Source organism: Macrobrachium nipponense, chromosome 2 (genome assembly GCF_015104395.2).
Source record: "Macrobrachium nipponense isolate FS-2020 chromosome 2, ASM1510439v2, whole genome shotgun sequence".
In the NCBI taxonomy this organism is placed as follows: Eukaryota; Metazoa; Arthropoda; class Malacostraca; order Decapoda; family Palaemonidae; genus Macrobrachium; species Macrobrachium nipponense.
In genome coordinates, this window is record NC_087201.1 from 110,112,347 (window position 1) to 110,132,091 (window position 19,745).

Consider the following 19,745-nt stretch of genomic DNA (forward strand, 5'->3'; position numbering starts at 1 on the left):
GAAGTGGCCTTTACTTTAGCTTTACCAGTGATCTCTCTCTTGGAGCAGGTAATGAGTCCCACCTAAGAAGCAAGTCAATTGGTAAGGATACCCTGGTCTGAACTCTCCCATGGTGTTTTAGCAGGAGTGAACTTGCTGATCTGAGGATCAACCATTTCCCTCGCAGCCAGAAGATTGGGAAACTACTCCCCCACCATCATTATCCACAGAAGTATTACATTCCTGAAGACACAGACGACTAGCCCCCTTCACCTCAATCTATTACTGTGGTAGCTGACAAACAATGTCCCTTTAGAGAGTCTGACATACAAAATCGTTCAGTGGCGGGAGATCAATGAATGGCTGCCAACTTCCTAACAAATTTTGTACTGTATGGAACATGAAAATAAAGTGCTATCCCATTAGGCTGCCGTACTCACCAGCATCAAACCAGTTCCAGCGCATGATGTGTCTAATCGTCAACCTGCCCTTAGGAATGAAGATGGAAAAAGGGGAAAGAGAGACCAGTCATCTCACGCATTCTTTCTCCCACACAATCATCATAGGCATGATACGAACTGTCCCGCCATTGGCACTGGATGAACTACACAACTTGTTGGGCAAACACTACTGGACCCAAGGAAAAAATGTCCAAGGACCTGTGGGCAATATCCTGTAGGTAAAAGGAAGTGAAAGTCGTCTGCTGAAGCCAGGAACCAGCATTCAAAATCCTATGAACAGACAAGTTCTTCTTAAAAGCCAGAAAGGAACTTATTCCTCAGATGTCATGTGCTCTTGCATGCACAGTATTGGTGACAGAACTTGAAGGTGAGGAGTAGGCTTGCCTAATCACCTCATGTAACCAAAATGAAATGGTATTCTTGGATACTTCCTTCTTGGCTGGGCCTGTGCTAATAAAAAGTCTATGACATCTAGGTCTTCGGCAGTGAGTCCTTTTTAGATAGCAACGCAGTGCTCTGATGGGACAAAACTCTTGAGGATTTTTGTCAACAAATTCCTTCAGGGAAGGAATGGAAAAGGAGGCAAATCTGTCACAGTGAACAGAGGGATTTTGGGTCTTAGTTACGAATTCCAGGACAAATTCGAAGGCTAAGGACCCCAACCCCTGGTGTGTTTTACGTCACAATCTAGGCCATGGAGCTCTCCAATTCTCTTTGAGGAAGCCAAAACCACGGGGACAACTGCTTTTAAAGTCAGTTCCTGTCTGACAATCGCCGTAGTGGTTCGAATGGAGGCCGAGTGAGACTACTCAGAACAAGAGTAAGGTCCCATGCAGGAGGTTTGAGTTCTCTAGGTGAACAAGACTGCTAAAAGCTCCTGAACAACATAGAGATTTCCCAGGATGAAGTGAAGTCCATGTCTTTCAGACAGAACTAATCCCAAGGCAGCCCTGAAGCTTTTGATAGGAGACACAGAAAGACCCTTCTCTGTTCTGAGATCAGAAAGTCCACTATCTGCTGAACAGAAGTTGCGAGTGGAGAGAAACCCCGCTGACAACACCAATCACAGTACATGGCTGACAAAGATCTCCTGAGGTAGCAGGACATCTCAGCTGCTCCTCTGTCAGAAAAACCTCTGGCTTGCAAGAAATACTGGAGTCTCCAGCTGTGAAGAGATAGGGACCCTACAGACTTGTGGTACCTTTCCACATGAGGTTGGCAGAGAAGGAGGAATTTCTCTTGGAACCTCTGATAGAAGAGACAGAAGACCCGGGAACCATTCTGCTTGGGGCCACGAAGGAGCTACCAGGGCCATTCCAAGATTCCTGGGACCCATCACTCTGTTCAGGACATGACGGATCAGGCAGAAGGGAAGGAAGGTGTACAATTCTAGATTGTCTAAAGGATGCTGAAGGGCGTCCTCTGCCACAGTGAATGGATCTGGGGCCACCAAACAATAGACTCTAGCTTCTTCTTGAAGTGCATAGCAAAATGGTCTAACAGGGGTTTTACCCATGGATGAACAAAACCTGAAAAGAATTGTCTGCGTGATGGTCAACTTGACTCTAGTAAGAGAATTTTTATGAGGTATCTGTAAACAAAAAAATATCAGAATACTGACAACAGTAATGTAAAAGAATAAAAGCTACTGCATATAATTTTACTTTTTATTATAAATATATATAAGTCTGTCATCAAAAGGAGTATGCTACTAACTACAATTACAGCTACTTTTCTAATTACAATAAGTTTAAATCAATGGGACATAAACAATTTTGCATACAAAAATTTTATCCATATTTCAAATAATGTCCTTTCTCCTCTTAACCATGACCATCCTATCAATTTTGATTAAGAACTTGCATAAGAACTCGCTGACAGCAACTTGAACATTTTTTCATCATGTCAGTTCTTTCTGGTTAAATCACACAACACACAACTGTCAAACATCATAATTGTCCAGTTGCTGACATTATATTTTATCATTTTCACAAATCTGTACTCATGCTTTTAAGTAAACTTAAACTTTTAACAAAATTCTTTTGCACAGTAAAATGTCATTACAAATTCACTAAGAAACACTAACCAGGAAAAGCAGCAACAGCATCATGCTAGCAACAGGAAATCCTTAATTTTGAACTTGAATACTTCCTTCAGGATGTAATTCCAGTGTTACTACTTTGCACACAAAGTACAATGCAGCAAGACACCAGAAATTATATTATTATATCTCTCTTTTATAAATAAGTTTTCTTGTATTTTACTGTGTATATGGTGATTATTATTTCATTCAATCTCTTTAATTTTACTTTGCACTGTTCCAGTTGAATTAATATAAGTACAGGTATCAATATCTACTAACAAAGTCGTGATATGTAACACATCCAAGCATAGAATTTAATTATTATGAAGTAGATTATCCAGAAAATCATTTTCAAACTCTCATAGGGCTAGCACAAGGGATTTGTCTGTAAATAAGAGGTAACAACTAGAATAAGGAAAGGTTCAAGAAATTAGGCCTGTGAGTAGGAAGAGATGAGTAAAAGGAAGAATGCAAAGCAGTAGGAAATGCTACAAAGAACATTAAACACTAAATAAAGAGTGCCATCTATGAGGTACCAGATTAAGAATCAAGACAATGCAGCACTTCATAAAATTTACAAAAAAATAAGAACAAGTACCTGCATAAAGACAAATGTAAATGTCCCACATATGATGTACACATACAAACTAATTGATCTAAATAAACATAATTTTAAGACTAAAAGGACAAATGTACATTTTACATACTACTGTTTAACACTTGAGCTTTCCTTTAAGTTTATTTTTATCATCAGTACACCTGTTACACCTCATTGGAGAATTTAAAATACAGTAATAACAAAAAAAGACTACTTTTCATGTCCACTTAACCTTCAGTACCACTTTTGAGTTTGATCAGACACTACCTGAGAGTACTTTTTTACTTAATGTGCAATACACTAAAATTAATAAAAAACTTTTACAGACTCCTGTAACAAAGATAATGCTAATAGAATAAAACATTGCTGTACAAATTCCAGTATATATTTTATCTAACTTTTAAAAGTCCTTTGAACTCATTTTTTGTGGTGAGACTGTAAAATTAATACTCAATTAAAAATAACTGATCAAGAGTAATTTAATTTAGAAAATAGTTCATAAACTAAGAAATGTGTTAAAAACCAAAATACTAGCAAAGAAGATGCCTCAACAAATACTGGAAGAGGAAATTAAAATAAAATGAAGCAGGCCTGAACTAAACTCAGTAATTATCTAATACATAATTATGGCATAAGGAGGGAGTACAAGTAATACACTGTAAAAGAAAATTTTGCAAATCATTCAAGCTGACCTAAAGTACATCCTGAGGAAATATTTCTCTAAACCTCAAAAAAACAGATATACAATACAACAGGTGATTATTCCCCCATAATAGGTTTACAGTAATAAAATAGTCTTCCACAATACTGCAATCCTGAATGGTATGCCCCATCTGCCATCTAGCATCCATCTGAAATATCAAAATACAGGTGTTGTATATTTATATGATAAAACCACCACCTACCCAACTCATGTACGGTAATTACATTTTTATTCCAAGAGAACAGTGTTCAATGTAATATAATACATTTTATAACAATTTTTATGTTAATTTTAAAAATGAAATCTAAAATAATTAAAAGTTTTCATACAAACCTACTAAACACTAGTCTTATTCTGTGTACCAACTTTTTAAGTCCTGAAAGACAAAGACCCTACACCACATACCCAGAACATACTCTGTCACCCACAAGACATCATTCTTCCAAGCCAGCCTCAACCACAAAGAGTATGGGGAAGTGGGAGGGTACTGCAAGTTATAATTAGCCATTTGATATTTATGAGTCCAAAAATTTGTTTGTGGGAAATCATTCCTTGAGTGATTAAAGACATACAACATTGTTCTTTTACTGCTCACTGTGAATTCATTTTCATGATATATAAAATGGAAAATAACAAAAGGAAAAAGAAGAAAATAACAAGCTGCGCTTTGCCAAAAAAGTTTTGGTGATATCATTTGAGTGTCAGAATTTTAAGGGTTGAGAGTATGATGACGTCATCTGATGTCATCAGAATCTCAATGAGTTAATGTGTTTGTATTAAAACAGATGTTTTATACTACTATGCATATGGTTATAATTTCATTCAATCTCTATTACTTTACTTTGCACTGTTTCAGTTGAATTAATATAAGTACAGGTATCAATATCCACTAACAAACTCTTGATATGTAACACATCCAAGCATAAAATTTCATTATTATGAAGTAGATTATCCAGAAAATCATTTTCAAACTCTCATTGGGCTAGCACAAGGGATTTGTCTGTAAATAAGAGGTAACAACTAGAATAAGGAACGGCTCAAGAAACTGGGCATGTGAGTAGGAAGAGATGAGTAAAAGGAAGAATGCAAAGCAGCAGGAAATGCTACAAAGAATATTAAACATTAAATAAAGAGTGCTATCTATGTGGTAACAGATTAAGAAGCAAGACCATGCAGCACTTCATAAAATTTATAAAAAATAAGAACAAGTACATGTATAAAGACAAAAATAAAAGTCTCACATATGATGTACACATACAAGCTAATTGTTCTAAATAAAAATAATTTTAAGACTAAAAGGACAAATTTACATTTTACATACTATGTTTAACACTCGAGCTTTCCTTTAAGTTTGCTTTTATCATCAGTACACCTGTTACACCTCATTGGAGAATTTAAAATACAGTAATAACAAAGAAAGACTGTACTTTTCATGTCCACTTAACCTCAGTGCCACTTTTGAGTCTGATCAGACACTACCCGAGAGTACTTAATGTGTAATGCACTAAAAATAATAATCATAAACAGCCTCAATAATAGTCTAACAAGGAGGCTGGATATGAAACACTGTATGAGCAGATGCTATCTTCTTAGAGTCTAGTTGGATACAAGCATTTTAAAGCAAAGGTTGTTGCCTGAGTGTTAACTCTACTTGGGGATAGAGATGCACCTCAATCAGATGTGGATTTCTTATGATTTGCATTGCACACTGCCTGCATTAGTTCTTAGGCTCAGAGACAATGGCGTAATGATAGTTGCTGCTCAAACAGATTTATGGAAAATGGCTAAACAGGGAAGTGTCCAATCATAATGGAAATCATGATTAGCACTATTCTAAGATAAAAGACACCTTCATAATGAGCAATCTTATCTAAAGCATGAAGTTTCCAAGAGGCTACTGATAAACAAATCTCCATTTAATTTAGCAGAACCCTTTGACCCTAAGAGGTATTCTTACTAACACTTGTAACTAGTACACTCATTTCACACACACACACACACATACACATACAACACGAAACAGATATGAAGAATGTCACACTGATTTGCATATACCATTTAATTCCTGTATGTTAAACTGGTTCTGAACAACAAACTCTGGTTAGCAGGTAGTATAGTGGCTATGTTAATTTCTAAATGATTACCTAACTTGGCAAACTGATCTCACAGATACTTGGTACAGGCTAAATAAAGCCATTATAAACCTGACTCTGTTGAACAGTAACAAAAATTAAGATGAAATGAAAATGCCAGTGGTCTAACAAATATTATTTGATATAAATTGAGACCAAAAAACAACCAAGAAAAAACAAGCACTTTTACCAGCAAAATTTGGTGTTTTCTTCACTAAAAGCATTTTCACCCATAGAGCTTCAATTTTTCTAGTTTCAACTAACTTCGGCTAACAAGAGATTTGGTGTTTAGTATGTTAACAAAACCTTACATTAAGGGTTTAGTAAACATCAAGGTTTGGTAATTTATATGGAAAGGTTTAATTTTGCTTCACCTAGCTGTAAAAGAAAGTTCATCAGCAAATCTATCTTCAAGGATGACTGTTACCATAGGATACCTTTAAAATATGAAAAATTGTCTCAATAAAGCAAAAACAGCTGTTACGTGTACTTAAACTCAAAATGAAAATGTTATGTTTAGTAAACTGTAGTATACAAAAATACCAAAGCTATAACACAAGTAATACAAATCACTACTTAAAATGTCATCAACCATCAAATTATTACTTACATACTTGGTCATGTCATTTATGTATGTAAAACTCAAGTTCTGCATCTAAAAGTGGGCTGTCATACGATCTATTTCCATCAAGTCCTCTACAATATCATCTACTTTGGCTCCAATCTTCTTTGCAATCTCGATTTTTTCAGGGGCAGGCATATGAAGAAAGGACCAGATGAGCTCAGCATCCAAAACAGCTCGAGAGGGGCCTGTTATTAATTTGTACCTGTTCTGGAAGGCTCTTGCAGCCTTTGGATTTAAACCTAATTAAATAAAAAATACAATATTAAGAAGTTTTAATTCAACATGACATGATTTATAACAAGACAGAAAAAAATCATCAAATCAACAGTGAAAATTAAATGAATTAGATAAATTAAAACTTTACAAAACACATCATCCATACCTCCAATATGTGGAAGATGTTGAACCAAGAGATTGTACACCATTGAAAATCTTCGGTATGTTCTTTCACTAACAGGTAAAACATAACCAATAGAACCATCTAATGTTGCCATCATGGTTATGTGTTTTCTCTCTATGTTCTGGCCAGCCCGTTTATCACTTGATACATCTCCAACTCTACATCGAATTCTGAGGAGATAATTAAATTAATCATTCATGTGCAGTTACCTGCTTTTATTTTTATAAGATTTTCTTAAACAGCTCTCCAGAAAGAATTACTAATAAAATTCTTATGGATAGTTTTCCTATGATGTCACAGCAGATGAGCACCTAAGTTGCCGCCATGAGGAATTATGAACCATATCATGAAAAATGGCAAGCAAGGATAATTCAAAAACAGAAATTTATTACAGTGGTCCCCCCGTATTTGCGGGGGATGCATACCAGACTCCCCCCGCCCCCTGCAAATAGTTGGAACCCCTATAAAAACACTGAAAACTGCCTATTTTGTTTGTTAGAACTCAAGAAAAACCCATTAAAAATGTTTATACTTGGTTTTTTAATAGTTTTATCACAAAAAGTGCTTTTTATGATGAAATTGGTAAAAAAGAAAACCAGGAATTTCTGGATATTTCTCATAGATAAATATCGCGAATAGGTGAATTTTCAGCGAATAGGTGCATTTTCCCTGAATAATGTGGGGAAATGTTCCTGAGAGAAATCTGTGAATGTGTGAGTCCACGAACCCGGAGAACACGAATACGGGGGGTCCACTGTACATTGAGCCTCTGGAGCCTGCAGTTGTGAAAGATATACTGTATGTATACTGCTATACAAATAAACTTAAACTTGTAAATAACAATGACCCATACAAGGTGACACCTGAACAATGGATTTCCGATGTGGATTTGCTACCTGCAATTACATATCCAAATATTGTGAACTAAATTTGGTTGATAATGTAAGCCACTACATACATATTTGGCCAGGTCAAGGCCTACAAGTCTCTGGAAGCTTACAATTATTTTGTATCTGGCTGGGTGAAGGATCTTAATGCATCGGAGTGAGTTTACCAATGTAAACAAAGGGATAATTGCCTTTGTACACTTTGAGATGCGATTAATATATATCCCTCCATAGATTTAAGTGGTGAATGTGATTTTGAACATATGAAATATATTGTAGTTCAAGTGAATGTTGATATTGAAGAAATCGAATAGGTGAAATGTTGCAGAAATAAGGCTTTTTATGTGAAGGACACCAAGCGTATACTCTTTGGTGACACTTTTAGAGACTGATGTCATGGGATTTTCCACATCTTTTTTTAAACTTTAATTTCTTGTCCTTGTGTGCATTTGGGATCTCATGGTCAATTGTTTTAAAGTTGATTTCCTTTTGTAAGTTGTCCACTGGCATGAGTCTGCCTTTCAGTTCATGTATAGCATTGTTAAATTTATATAGTTTAATTTCAGGCCGGATCATCATAGTCCCACCCAATCCAGGGATACAGATATTTAATATCAATTTTAACAAAAACATAGTTCACTATCCACTACTTCAAATTACACTAAAAATTAATAACACTCATCACTCTGGAAGTGATCTGAGCAGATTTTTGTCTCTTGATGGCTGAAAATTTGCCATTTATCCTGGAAATCTATGGTGCTCTCCTTCTTTCACTAATCTCTTGAGTTTTATCTCCTTGATTTCTCATTACAGCGGGAACTGAGTAATACGATTTGCTGTCTCTGTTTGACCTATTGTGGCACCCAAAAATACTGCAAGTGTTAATTTAAAGGATTAATAGGTACAATATCATTGCACGTTTCCAAATAAACCGTTCTTATCATGTTGCAGTTGTAACCTTTGTTCAACAAACCTATCCTACAACATAGCCAACTTCTGTGTTTACATCCGGGCCTCATCCCAGATAAAAAACTATCAGTACTGTATGATACCAGAATATTTTTTAATTACTATCTTTAACTGAGATACTCATGAATCGAGATACTTATGAAGCATTCTAGTATATGATTATGAAATACTACTACAGTATCGATCTAAAACTAATCAATACAGGTTACGACTGTAGAGCTGCCACTGATACACATTTTTTATAAGAATAAAAATTAACTAGATATTAATATCACAATCAGACAAAATTTCATGTTTTGATTAGTCAATGAAATGTTTTGCATCCATGATTCCAATACTACACAAAATGTTATATATTTTTTACAAATAACTGTGTTGACATCACTGCCATTGACTCCTACATGCTGATTAATTCTGTGCATGGGAAAATATTACACTTCGAATAAAATAACATGATCAATTCACCATCTTAATGCCATGATTCCATGTATAGGTATCCTTTGCAAGAAAATAATGACAGTACTGTAATGCATGAACTGTGATTCAGCAGTACATATTATGATTTACTTTGCTATGCTGCTTAATATCCTAAAATAACTGTTTCAATAAGGAATGTTATAATGGAAATGAATGCATTCTAATTAATATGACAAATTTTCTAAGACAATTTGTATTTTTCATAGCTACAAACCTGAGGTCTTAAAAATAGGATAATTTCTAGCCCCTAGCTGGCGGTTAAATCGCAGATGAAAGGAAGGAATCTTGTGAGATCTGGTGGCAATGCATGCATATATTGGGTAAAGAGTGGTCAAGGACCATGCACCTATGCCACCGAGTCAGTCTTTCCCAACTCGGGATGTTTTAGCAGACAGAGGGGAGGCTAGAGGTGGGCAGTATAATGTTAAGACCTCAGGTTTGTAGCTATGAAAAATACAAATTGTCTTAGAAAATTTGTAATTTGTTCATACGTGAACAAAGCTTTGGTCTTAACAATAGGTTAGCCTCATACTTGGAGGGAGGTACGAGACATGCTAAACTGGCTGGGGGCCTACCCACCAGTCCAGCTCCAGAAGAAATAACTTCCAGAGAGGGACTGAAGCCTGTGAGAAGCTAGATAAACTGAAATCTAACTACCCAAACACTGAGTGATGTACAATGATATATCGGAGAATCATTGTATAGGGAAACAAAGAGAAACTTTGACCGTCCAATAACAAACCAACACACCAGGGTTTGTTATCGCTCCGAACTACCCCCTTGCCAAGGAGTGGAGCATATGCTACTGAACAGAGAGTTGGATATTTGTATACCAAGCAACCACACTATCAGTATGACTACCTTACTCACCTGTATCAGACCAGTCCAGCGAATGACATGTCTATTCCTTTACTCGCCTGAAGGAAGAAGGAAAGGTACAAGAGACAGAAAGAGACCAGCCAACTCTCTCATTCTCTCATCCACACAATCATCTTAGTTAAGATACAAAAGTGCCCTGTTAAGGGCAACTATGAGTTACGCAACCTGTTAGGCAGCCACCACAGGACCCAGGGAAAACATGTCTGTAGATCTGTGGGCAACATCCTTAAGATAGAAAGAGGTGAACGTGGACTGGTGTAACCAAGTACCAGCGCTCAGACTCTATGTACAGCCAAGTTCTTTTTCAAAGCCAGAGAGGGACCAATACCCCTAACATCAATGCAGAGCCCAGATGGGACACAACAGCTCTTGAGCATCACCACCCACAAAATCATTCAGTGATGGAATGGAAAATGAAGTGAACCTATCATCGTGCACAGAGGGATTTTGGGTCTTGGCCACAACTTCTAGGACAAATTCGAAGGACACTGACCCCCAACCCCTGGTGTGCTTCACATCGTAGCTCAGACCGTGGAGCTCTCCTACCCTCTTCGAAGATCCCAAGGCCAGGAGGAAAAGTGTCTTGAGCGTCAAGTTCCTGTCAGATGAGCAACACAAAGGCTCATATGGACCCTTAGTGAAGCTCTTGAGAACCAAGGAAACAACCCACGTCAAAGGCTTGAGCTCCCTAGGAGAACTTGACTGCTCAAACCCCTTAACTAGCAAGGAAAAGTTCCCAGGATGAGGAGATGTCGATACCTCTAAGGCGTAACAATAACTCAGGGCCGCACTGTAGCCACTAATGGCAGAAACGGACAAACGTTTCTCATCTCTGAGAAATAGAAGTTGCAAGTGGAGAAAAACCCCGTTTACAACACCAATCAAAACAGATCGTCCATAGCCTTGGTAAACCACAGAGGTTGACCTTCTGAGACTGCTGGACATATGCCCTACTGTTCTCTGAGAAAAGCCTCTCTCTCGGAGGAGATACTTGATAGCCTCCAACCATGAAGAGACAGGGATTCTACTGACTGGTGGAACCTTTCTGCATGCGGCTGTCACAGGAGATGCCACCAAGGAGGAATTTCCTTGGAACTTCCAACAACAACTACAGCAGATCTGGAAACCATTCTGCCTGAGGCCACAGAGGGGCTACCAAAGTCATCCTGAGAATCTACGAACTCATCAGTCTGTTCAGAACCTGAAGGATCAAACAAAACAGAGGGAAGGCATACACCTCCAGGTTGTCCCAAGGATGTTGTAACCCATCCTCTGCTAACGCCAAAGAATCTGGAACCACTGAACAGAATATCTCCAGTTTCCTGTTGAATTGAGTTGCAAAAAGGTCCAGCATGGGTCTCCCCCAAATCTGGAAAAGCTTGTCTGCCACAACTTGATGAAGGAACCACTCTGTGCCTAGGATCTGATCCCGGCGACTGAGTTTGTCTGCTACCACGTTCCGTTTCCCTGGGATATACCTGGCTGAGAGCTCTACTGAATACCTGGCCGCCCACTAGTGAACCTCGATGGTCAAGGCATGAAGTTGACGTAAAACCAGACCTCCCTGCTTGTTCACACAGGTGACCATCGTGGTGTTGTCCGACATGAAAATGACAGAATGACCCTCAACTTTCTCCCGAAACTCCTTCAGACCCAGGAAGGCTGCCTTCAACTGCCAGACACTGATAAGCTGCTGTTTGTCCTTCAAACTCCAAATGCCTGAGGCAATGAGGCCGCCTAAATGAGCCCCCAACCTGCGAGGGAGGCGTCTGAAAACAGAATCAAGTCCGGTGGTAGAGAACGCAGGACACCCTTCAAAAGATTTCGGTCATTCAACCACCAACGAAGGTCTTCTCTTACTTCCAGAGACAGAAGAACCTCTAACAGGGTGAGTCCTCACCGGAGACCAGAATTCCCCCAGTCTCCATTGTAGAGACCGAAGCTGAAGACACCCATGAGGGACCAGCTTCTCTAGGGAAGACAAAACTCCCAGAACCTGCCACTGATGAGCTGACTGATGTGGTTCTGAGAGGAAGTCGCGTGCCACCACTCACAACTTCTGTAATCTCTGATCTGATGGGAAAACTCTTGCAACCGCCCTATCAATGACCATGCCCAGGTAGAGAATCCTTGACTGGGTACAAGGTTTGACTCTTCGTGGTTAAGCACAATGCCCAATTCCAGACAAAACCGAATCAGACGATCTCTATCCTGCAGCAGCTTTTCCCTGGAACCTGCCAAGACCAACCAATCGTCGAGGCACCTCAGTAAACGGATCCCCTGAGCATGGGCCCAACTTGATACGAGAGAGAAGACCCTTGTGAACACTTGAGGGGCTGTGGTCAGCCCGAAGCACAGGACTTTGAACTCGAAGACCTTGTCTCCGAGAGAGAAGCGAAGGAACTCCCTGGACCTCGGATGAATAGGGATCTGGAAGTATTAGTCCCTCAAGTCATCGACAGCATGAAGTTGCCTTCCCTTACAGCTGCCAACACTGAACGCGGGTCTCCATCTTGAGCCGTGTCTTCCTGATGAAGTGATTCAAGGTGGATAAGTTGATCACAGGTCTCCAACCTCCCGACTCCTTGGGCACCAAGAAGATGTGACTGTAAAACCCCGGAGACAGACGCACCAGTTCCTCTATCGCATCCTTGTCCAGCATCTTCTGCACTTCTCCTGAAGAGCCAAGAACTTCAGAGAATCTGGAGGATACCCTTTGAGCTGCGGCTTGTCCAAGAGAGGAGGCGGAAGGATACCCTTTGAGCTGCGGCTTGTCCAGGAGAGGAGGAGGGAAGTCGAATGGCAGTAGGTACCCCACCGGAAAGACATCTACCACCCACTTCATGCCCCACAACTCAGCCACTTGGCCCAATGGCCTACCAAGCAACCCCCAACCCATGGCACAGGAGAGGGAGAGGCGTCAACCTACCAAAAGCGCCCTTTACCTCCAGGTGACGATCTTCGTGACTGCTGCTGGGCAAGGGAAGGAGGAGGAGCTGGACGCCTCAGAGGACAAGACTCTGACTTAGACACAGCTTGGTGCACCAGTTCTTGGTGTTGGCCTGGCGCCGGTCTATCGCATCCTCCAGCTCAGTCTGAGGGAACAAAAATGAGACCCAACAGATCCCCATTCCTCGACGCCAGCAAGGATTCAGGGTCAACTGATCTTTCCATCCTGGATAAAGCCGCATCTCTTCTAATCAGGAGAAGGTTAGTCCACAAATTAACATTATGGAGAGCCATGAAACATCTTGCCTCAGGACTGCAACAAACTGGTAAGAGAGGATACAGTCACCAACCCTACTCAGGATCTGTCAGAAGCTACCTTGGCAATGATCATAGACCAGAAGTCCAGCCAAGAAACCGTCTGCAACATGGAAGCTGCCAAAGATTCCAATGCTTAGGCATCTTGTGGAGACAACGATGGAGCCACTGACCTCACCTGCTCCAAAGTCCATCCCAGCTTCAGACGAATGACGTCCGGGTTAAGATGACGCGACATAAAAAAGGCAGAGTTCATAGCATAGTACTTCCTATACCTCATGAGAAGCAGGGGTAGCAGCTTGGGAGAGCCCCTAGCGCAAAGCGAACCATCCCGATCTGAAGAAGAGGCGTTAACCTTATGCAAGACCGACTGGATGTGTCCCAACGAGGGAAGTTGAAACAAAGACTTGGGATCCTGCGTAGCTCCCAGTAAGGCTTCCAAGCAGGAAGGAGTGTAAGACGACCAAGCCTGAGTCCTACTCTCCAAATTGATGAAACCACGAAAGAGATTGACGACTTCTGAAAAAGGAAGACAAAACACTTGCGTGTCTCCCTCCTCCTGCTTCAGCAATGGAGACTGACGACGAGAAGGGTGTGCAGTCCATCTAAAACCCCCTTCCTCGTTCAAAATAACAGAAGAACCAGCAGCCAAAAAGCCCGAAACACCAACTAACCTGTGTGGCCGTGAATAGGCATGGGCGTGGCAGACATATGAACGTGAGCTGGGGAGGAATCTCGAACACTCGAGAACGAATGAGAATCCCTCGGAGTCGAACTCTTGGAAGAACCAGGGAGAGGGGCAGGCAAAGACTCCTGCTGCACCAACTCCGCGCTCACAACCTTCGACCTCTTGACAGGCGCCCTGACATCCTTATATCGATGGATAAACCCTGGAGAAGAAGAAGTGGGAGTGCCTGCAACATGTGCATGGACAGGGGAGGTTGCAACACGCTCATGACTTGATGCAGAGGGTGAAGCAGCCACTGCACAAGAAGATATACTGACACTCTCCGAAACCCCAACACTCTCAGGAACACGGGCTTGTTGTTCCTCACTTGCAGGCGAAAAAAGGGCACAGTCCTTAGCCTTCCAACACTTGATACGCCAACACGGCGGAGATGGGGGAGAAGGAGAAGAAGACAGCACAGGCTCCTTACACAATCTCTTCGCAGGAGGCGGGGGCGATGCGACACGCTTGCTTCCAGTCCTCCCAGCCGACATGGCAGCCAACTCATCTACCAAAACAGAGTCCAATCTCTTAAGAACTGCTTGGCATAAAACCTCAGATGGATCAGCAAGAGAAGGCTCCAACGACATGGAAGGGAGATTCAGCAAACTGGATGGCAGATATGATGTCATGGCAGTGAACGATGACGACACAGATGAGCAAGGCAGCGCAGTGGAGGCGACTGAGAGTGACGTCATCGTCATAAGCGGTGATGATGTCACGGCGGGCCCTCGATCCAAATGGGAAGCAGACGCCACTGGTGGAGGGATATAAAATGGTTGACCCCGTGACGTTACTAGCGGGGCTGACGCCACGGCTTCCCTCTGACTCAAAGAAGCAGCAACTGTCGCTGGCGGAGCAATATAATATGGATGACCTTGGCTACCCACGAAGATGAGGGCAGGAGGAGGGGGGAGGGCCTGACAGCATGAGGAGGGGGGGGGGGGGTAGCCAACATGCATGAAATGCAGCAGCAAACCCTCCAAGGACGGAGAACCCCGTAGCTCCATGGTCTTCCAAAGCGCCGCCATCTTGGACGCCTCCGACAGTAAAAACACGGAAGACAATTATGAAAAAGCCTCCTCCCTCTCGGGAATCAAATTAACTCCCGAAGAAGGAGGGGCGACATACAAAAATCAGCCTGAGGGCCTCCCGATACTTCCAACGATGAATCGATGGAAGAAAAGGAAGAGGACAAAGGCACAAGAGTACTATGGGGTGTGATCGGAGCAGGAGACGAAGCATCGGGAAGAAGAGATGAAAAAACTCCCACGAAGGGAGAGAAGAAATCCTACAATGTTCCCTCTTGCTATAAAACAACTTCCACTGCTCTTTAGGCCATACATGGCATTCCGTACAAGGATTCGTTAATGTATAAACATAGAGTGACATCTACTGCAAGAGATGTGGGGGGGTCACAGCCAAAGCCAAAAACTAGAACACGGAGAACCTATAGCTCTGGGGCACAGACGATGCCGAGGCCAAGAAGGAGCAGAAGAAGCCATAATAACAGCACACACACACACACTAAACACAATCGAAACAGACAATGAACCGGGTAAAGGCTGAGAGAGGTCAATGTTATGATCTCTCGCACAGGTGGTTAAGAAAAGACTGACGCGGTGGCATAGGTGCGTAGTCCTTGACCACTCTTTACCTGATATATGCACGCATTGCCAGATCTCACAAGATGCCTTGCTTTCATCTGCGATTTAACCGGATCCAGCTAGGCGGTAAAAATGATCCTATTGTTAAGACCGAAGGTTTGTTTCCCTATGAACAATAGTAGTTTATAAATTATGGATACAAACATTAATCTAACAGTCTATATGGTACATTATTCAACATTACCATAAAGGAAGCAATTAAAAATACTATAATCCCTCAAAATATCCAGATTAATAATGGGTCTGACCTTTTAAGTTATAACATGCTAGCCAAAGATATAATCATAAGTCAAAATATCTTTTTCACCTGGTTACCTTTAAATGCTTTAACCCTTAGGAGTCAGGGTAATAAATCAATATGCAGCACTCCAGGCCAGCAAAACTTTGAGGTCGGCTAATCTAAGAAAAAACACATCAGTGGAAAGAGGAAGATATGCAAATGCACATGGTGTAAGAAAAAATTCTACAAAATTTTCCGTACCTTCCGCGAGAAGTTGAAAATGACTATTTACAACCAATTGTGGGGCCTCTTACAAAACAATCATAAATTTTACGAAGTTATGCATGATTTTTCTAAAAAATAAATTTATAACATTTTGTAAAATTATAATTACAGCTCACACTATATCAAAAGAGAAAAAATAAAATTAGTTACAAATTCTGAGCATATTTCTTGTAAAACATTTAGTAAGTAAATTTACCAAGAACGAAGATGCAGTAACTTTTTGGGATTATATATGTTTTTTCTAATATTTCTTTGCACTTTTCTCTGCAAAATTACTTTTATAACTGACAAACTATATAAAAGATATGAACCAAAACCAACAGCCACCCCTTGGTATATTTATAAGCAAATTCACAAAAAGGAGTCATGTAAGACAGAAAGGAAGTACATCCTCCCCTGAAGTCAAGATCAAAACTAAGCCCTGAGCTGCTGAGTCTCATCTTAGCCAGTCTAAAAGTTGCCATTAATGAATTAATGGGCTACAGAAGGAATGGCATCTCTTTCCCAACTGATTCCCCCAGATCGATGGCGCGTAATACTGTTACTCACCATGAGTGAATCTGTTGTCCACCCAAACCCTGTTATTGCTACTCATGTGAGCATATCCATCCATTAAGGGTTAATAGAAAAGTTGGGCAGTAAGTTTTCACTCAAAAGTAAAGTAAGAAAAATATAGCCCTTACTGTGAGACCCAGTTTCTATTAATTGCTATTCTTCTCAGTCTCTTACACAACCCCTGAGTAGACTCTATGATAATTTGCTCTTTCCTGTTCAAGTGCATTTTAACTAAATATTTCAACTACACAAGTATTTTACCCTATTCTATCAAGTTTTAAATGAGTATGACAACTATTAGATAAATACTTACAGGTTTTAGAGCTTACATAAAAAATTCTAAGGTAAACCATGAAAATAAGTTTGTTTGTATACTAAGTACAAGCAGTCCATGCTTATTGGTGGCATCTGTTAACAGCGTTTTGGTTTTATGGCGCTTGGCTGACAATGTGTTAACCATATTTTCGGTGATTGTAAGTAGTTTATTGGCGTCGGTAGGTGGTTTATTGGCACCAGTAAGTAGTTTATCGGCGCCAATTGGCACTTAAAGCGTCGTAAACGCTACATATTTACTACTGTACTGTTGTGATTATTGGGTTAATGATGATTTTTGGTCGTCAGCGCTCAGCTGGGAACGGAACTCCTGCCATTGACTGGGGACTGCCTGTACTGTAAATAAGAAATCAGTACCCAGCAAGTAGGGTGAGGGAAGGAGAGGAAGGGATGCTTAGGCTAACTGACTTTGCTTTTTTACTGTTTGCTGACAGATTTGCATGGGGTCTCATTTATTTTTTGTTTGGCAATAGGGTAGTATCTCACCTTAACAGATGATTTGGGGAATTGGATTTCTGATAAATAAAAAAGTCTGTAAAGTACAAAACACTGTTCAATAGTGAACAGCAATTCCACATAGTTCCTAATAAACTAATCTGTACTTTACAGTTAGCACTCAAGAGATAAACTTTACAATGTACCACATCTAAAATGGTAGTACAGGCGGCCCTCGGTTAGTGGCAGGGGCCCCGTTCCTGGCCGCTGACACTAAGCGATTTTAAAGCCCACGGCCGCCGCACACCTTCTTTTCGAAATTCTAGACCAGTTAACAGCGCCCTGACCAGTTAAATGGCACTGTAATCCCGCAATGGCGCAATATAAGTAAAATTATATTTATGCAGTATAGATCTACACAATTTACTGTACAGTACATTATAGTATTATAAATATTGTAAAGTGAAAAAAGCCTAGATTTAATCCTTTGGGTGTTTAGGGTATGTAAAGATATAATAAGGTTTTATAGGTACAGTGTACAGGTAGCTGTAGTGTTCAAGTTACGATAATTCGTCTTAAGATAATCCAATTTTATGAGACCAAATTACAACAGCCTAATTTTATCCCATCTTCTAGTTACATAAGTTCAAAAACAGCAAAAGAGAATTATGAAAGTATGGTTTTAATGTTATACTCGTTGCGTAAACGTATCAGCCATGAACAACCGAACGGGAAACGACTTTTTTTTTTCTAAGTACAACCGAATTCGATAACATCTGTTTGGCTTGTATTTCAATCATTGTACTATAGTAAACTATTACCATAGTTGTTATAAATGACGTTGTGTAGAATAGAACTGAGATATCTTAATGTAATAACTTTATTCCCTATAGATCAAAGATCAATCGGGAAATATACTGTTAAATTTAAACCTAGTTATAACTGAAGCTGTTCAAGCTGCTAATGACTATTATCGTGCATCGACAACAAGGATAAAACTCCAGTAAACATATGCCATCAAACACAACCGTAGATAAAATTGAGATAAAATAGTTTTAATCAAAACTACTGTGCTGAAAGAACACATTTAATGTTGGTTTCACGCTGATATAAGATAAATAACGTAAAGTTTGTATTACGATGATATAAAGGAAAATTGTGAACGGAATCATGTAATTTTTTTACGCAATAAACATGCCGCCAACGTAACATGTTCACGAAAAAAAATGAGTTCAAAATCACAACGAGACATTCAATTCATATTTCTACCTAAAAATACGTTGTATAAGGAAAAATAGCCTTGTCTCATATAATTCAAGTATCTAGATATTTGTTTATGCTAACTAGAAGCAAGAAAATTTGCTCAGAATTGCGTTAAATAAGGTGAAACAAACTCGTATTCGCCATCAGCTGATTTGAAACCAAAACATTGGCCGCTCCGCGGAATACTGGCTTAGATTTGCCGTAGTATTTTATAATAGTACAATAATATGAGAATACATACAATATTATTGGATACAGTGAAGTAATGTAAAACTTTTTAAAGGATTTATGGAAAAGATGCATAATTAATAAAATACCACCATGCATTTTTCGGAACAGTGGTGGACAAGAACGAACATAAAAAACATCCTCTGACAACGTGGAGGGTAGTTACAAAAACTGCCTTAATTTATATCATATTTATGTACAAAAATAAAAATACCCTAAACGTAATATATTTTCATTCACATTTTAAACATAAAAGCATGAACATTTATAAAATCGACACATCGATCGCTAAATTTGCGCTCTTTTTAACTCGATATTTTTGAAAGAGCGGCAGATGGCGGCTTAAAAGAATAAACATGAAAAAACATCGTATTTGATAACGTGAAGGGCAGTTTCAAAAAGCTGCCTTAGTATCATATTTCTGCACAGAAATAAAATACCCTATACGTAATACATTTCCATACACATTTTAAACATAAAAGCATGAACATTTATAAAATAGACACATCGATCGCTGAATTTGCACTTTTTTTAACTCTATATTTTCGGGAGAGCGGCAGATGGCGGCTTACAAG

The 19,745-nt window shown here is 39.8% G+C and overlaps 1 protein-coding gene across 2 annotated transcripts in view; it reads right to left on the reverse strand.

Annotated features, from left to right (window-relative positions):
• Positions 1-2,093: 2,093 nt before the first annotated feature.
• Positions 2,094-19,745, reverse strand: part of LOC135220910 (cleavage and polyadenylation specificity factor subunit 1-like) — a gene marked incomplete at its 5' end in the record, with an annotated part of 154,257 nt that continues 136,605 nt past the window's right edge. The window contains 3 exon segments of one of the 2 annotated variants that reach the window (XM_064258534.1): positions 2,094-3,972; positions 6,571-6,820; positions 6,964-7,151. In XM_064258534.1, coding sequence (XP_064114604.1) covers positions 6,612-6,820; positions 6,964-7,151 — 397 coding nt within the window. 2 annotated transcript variants of the gene reach the window in all.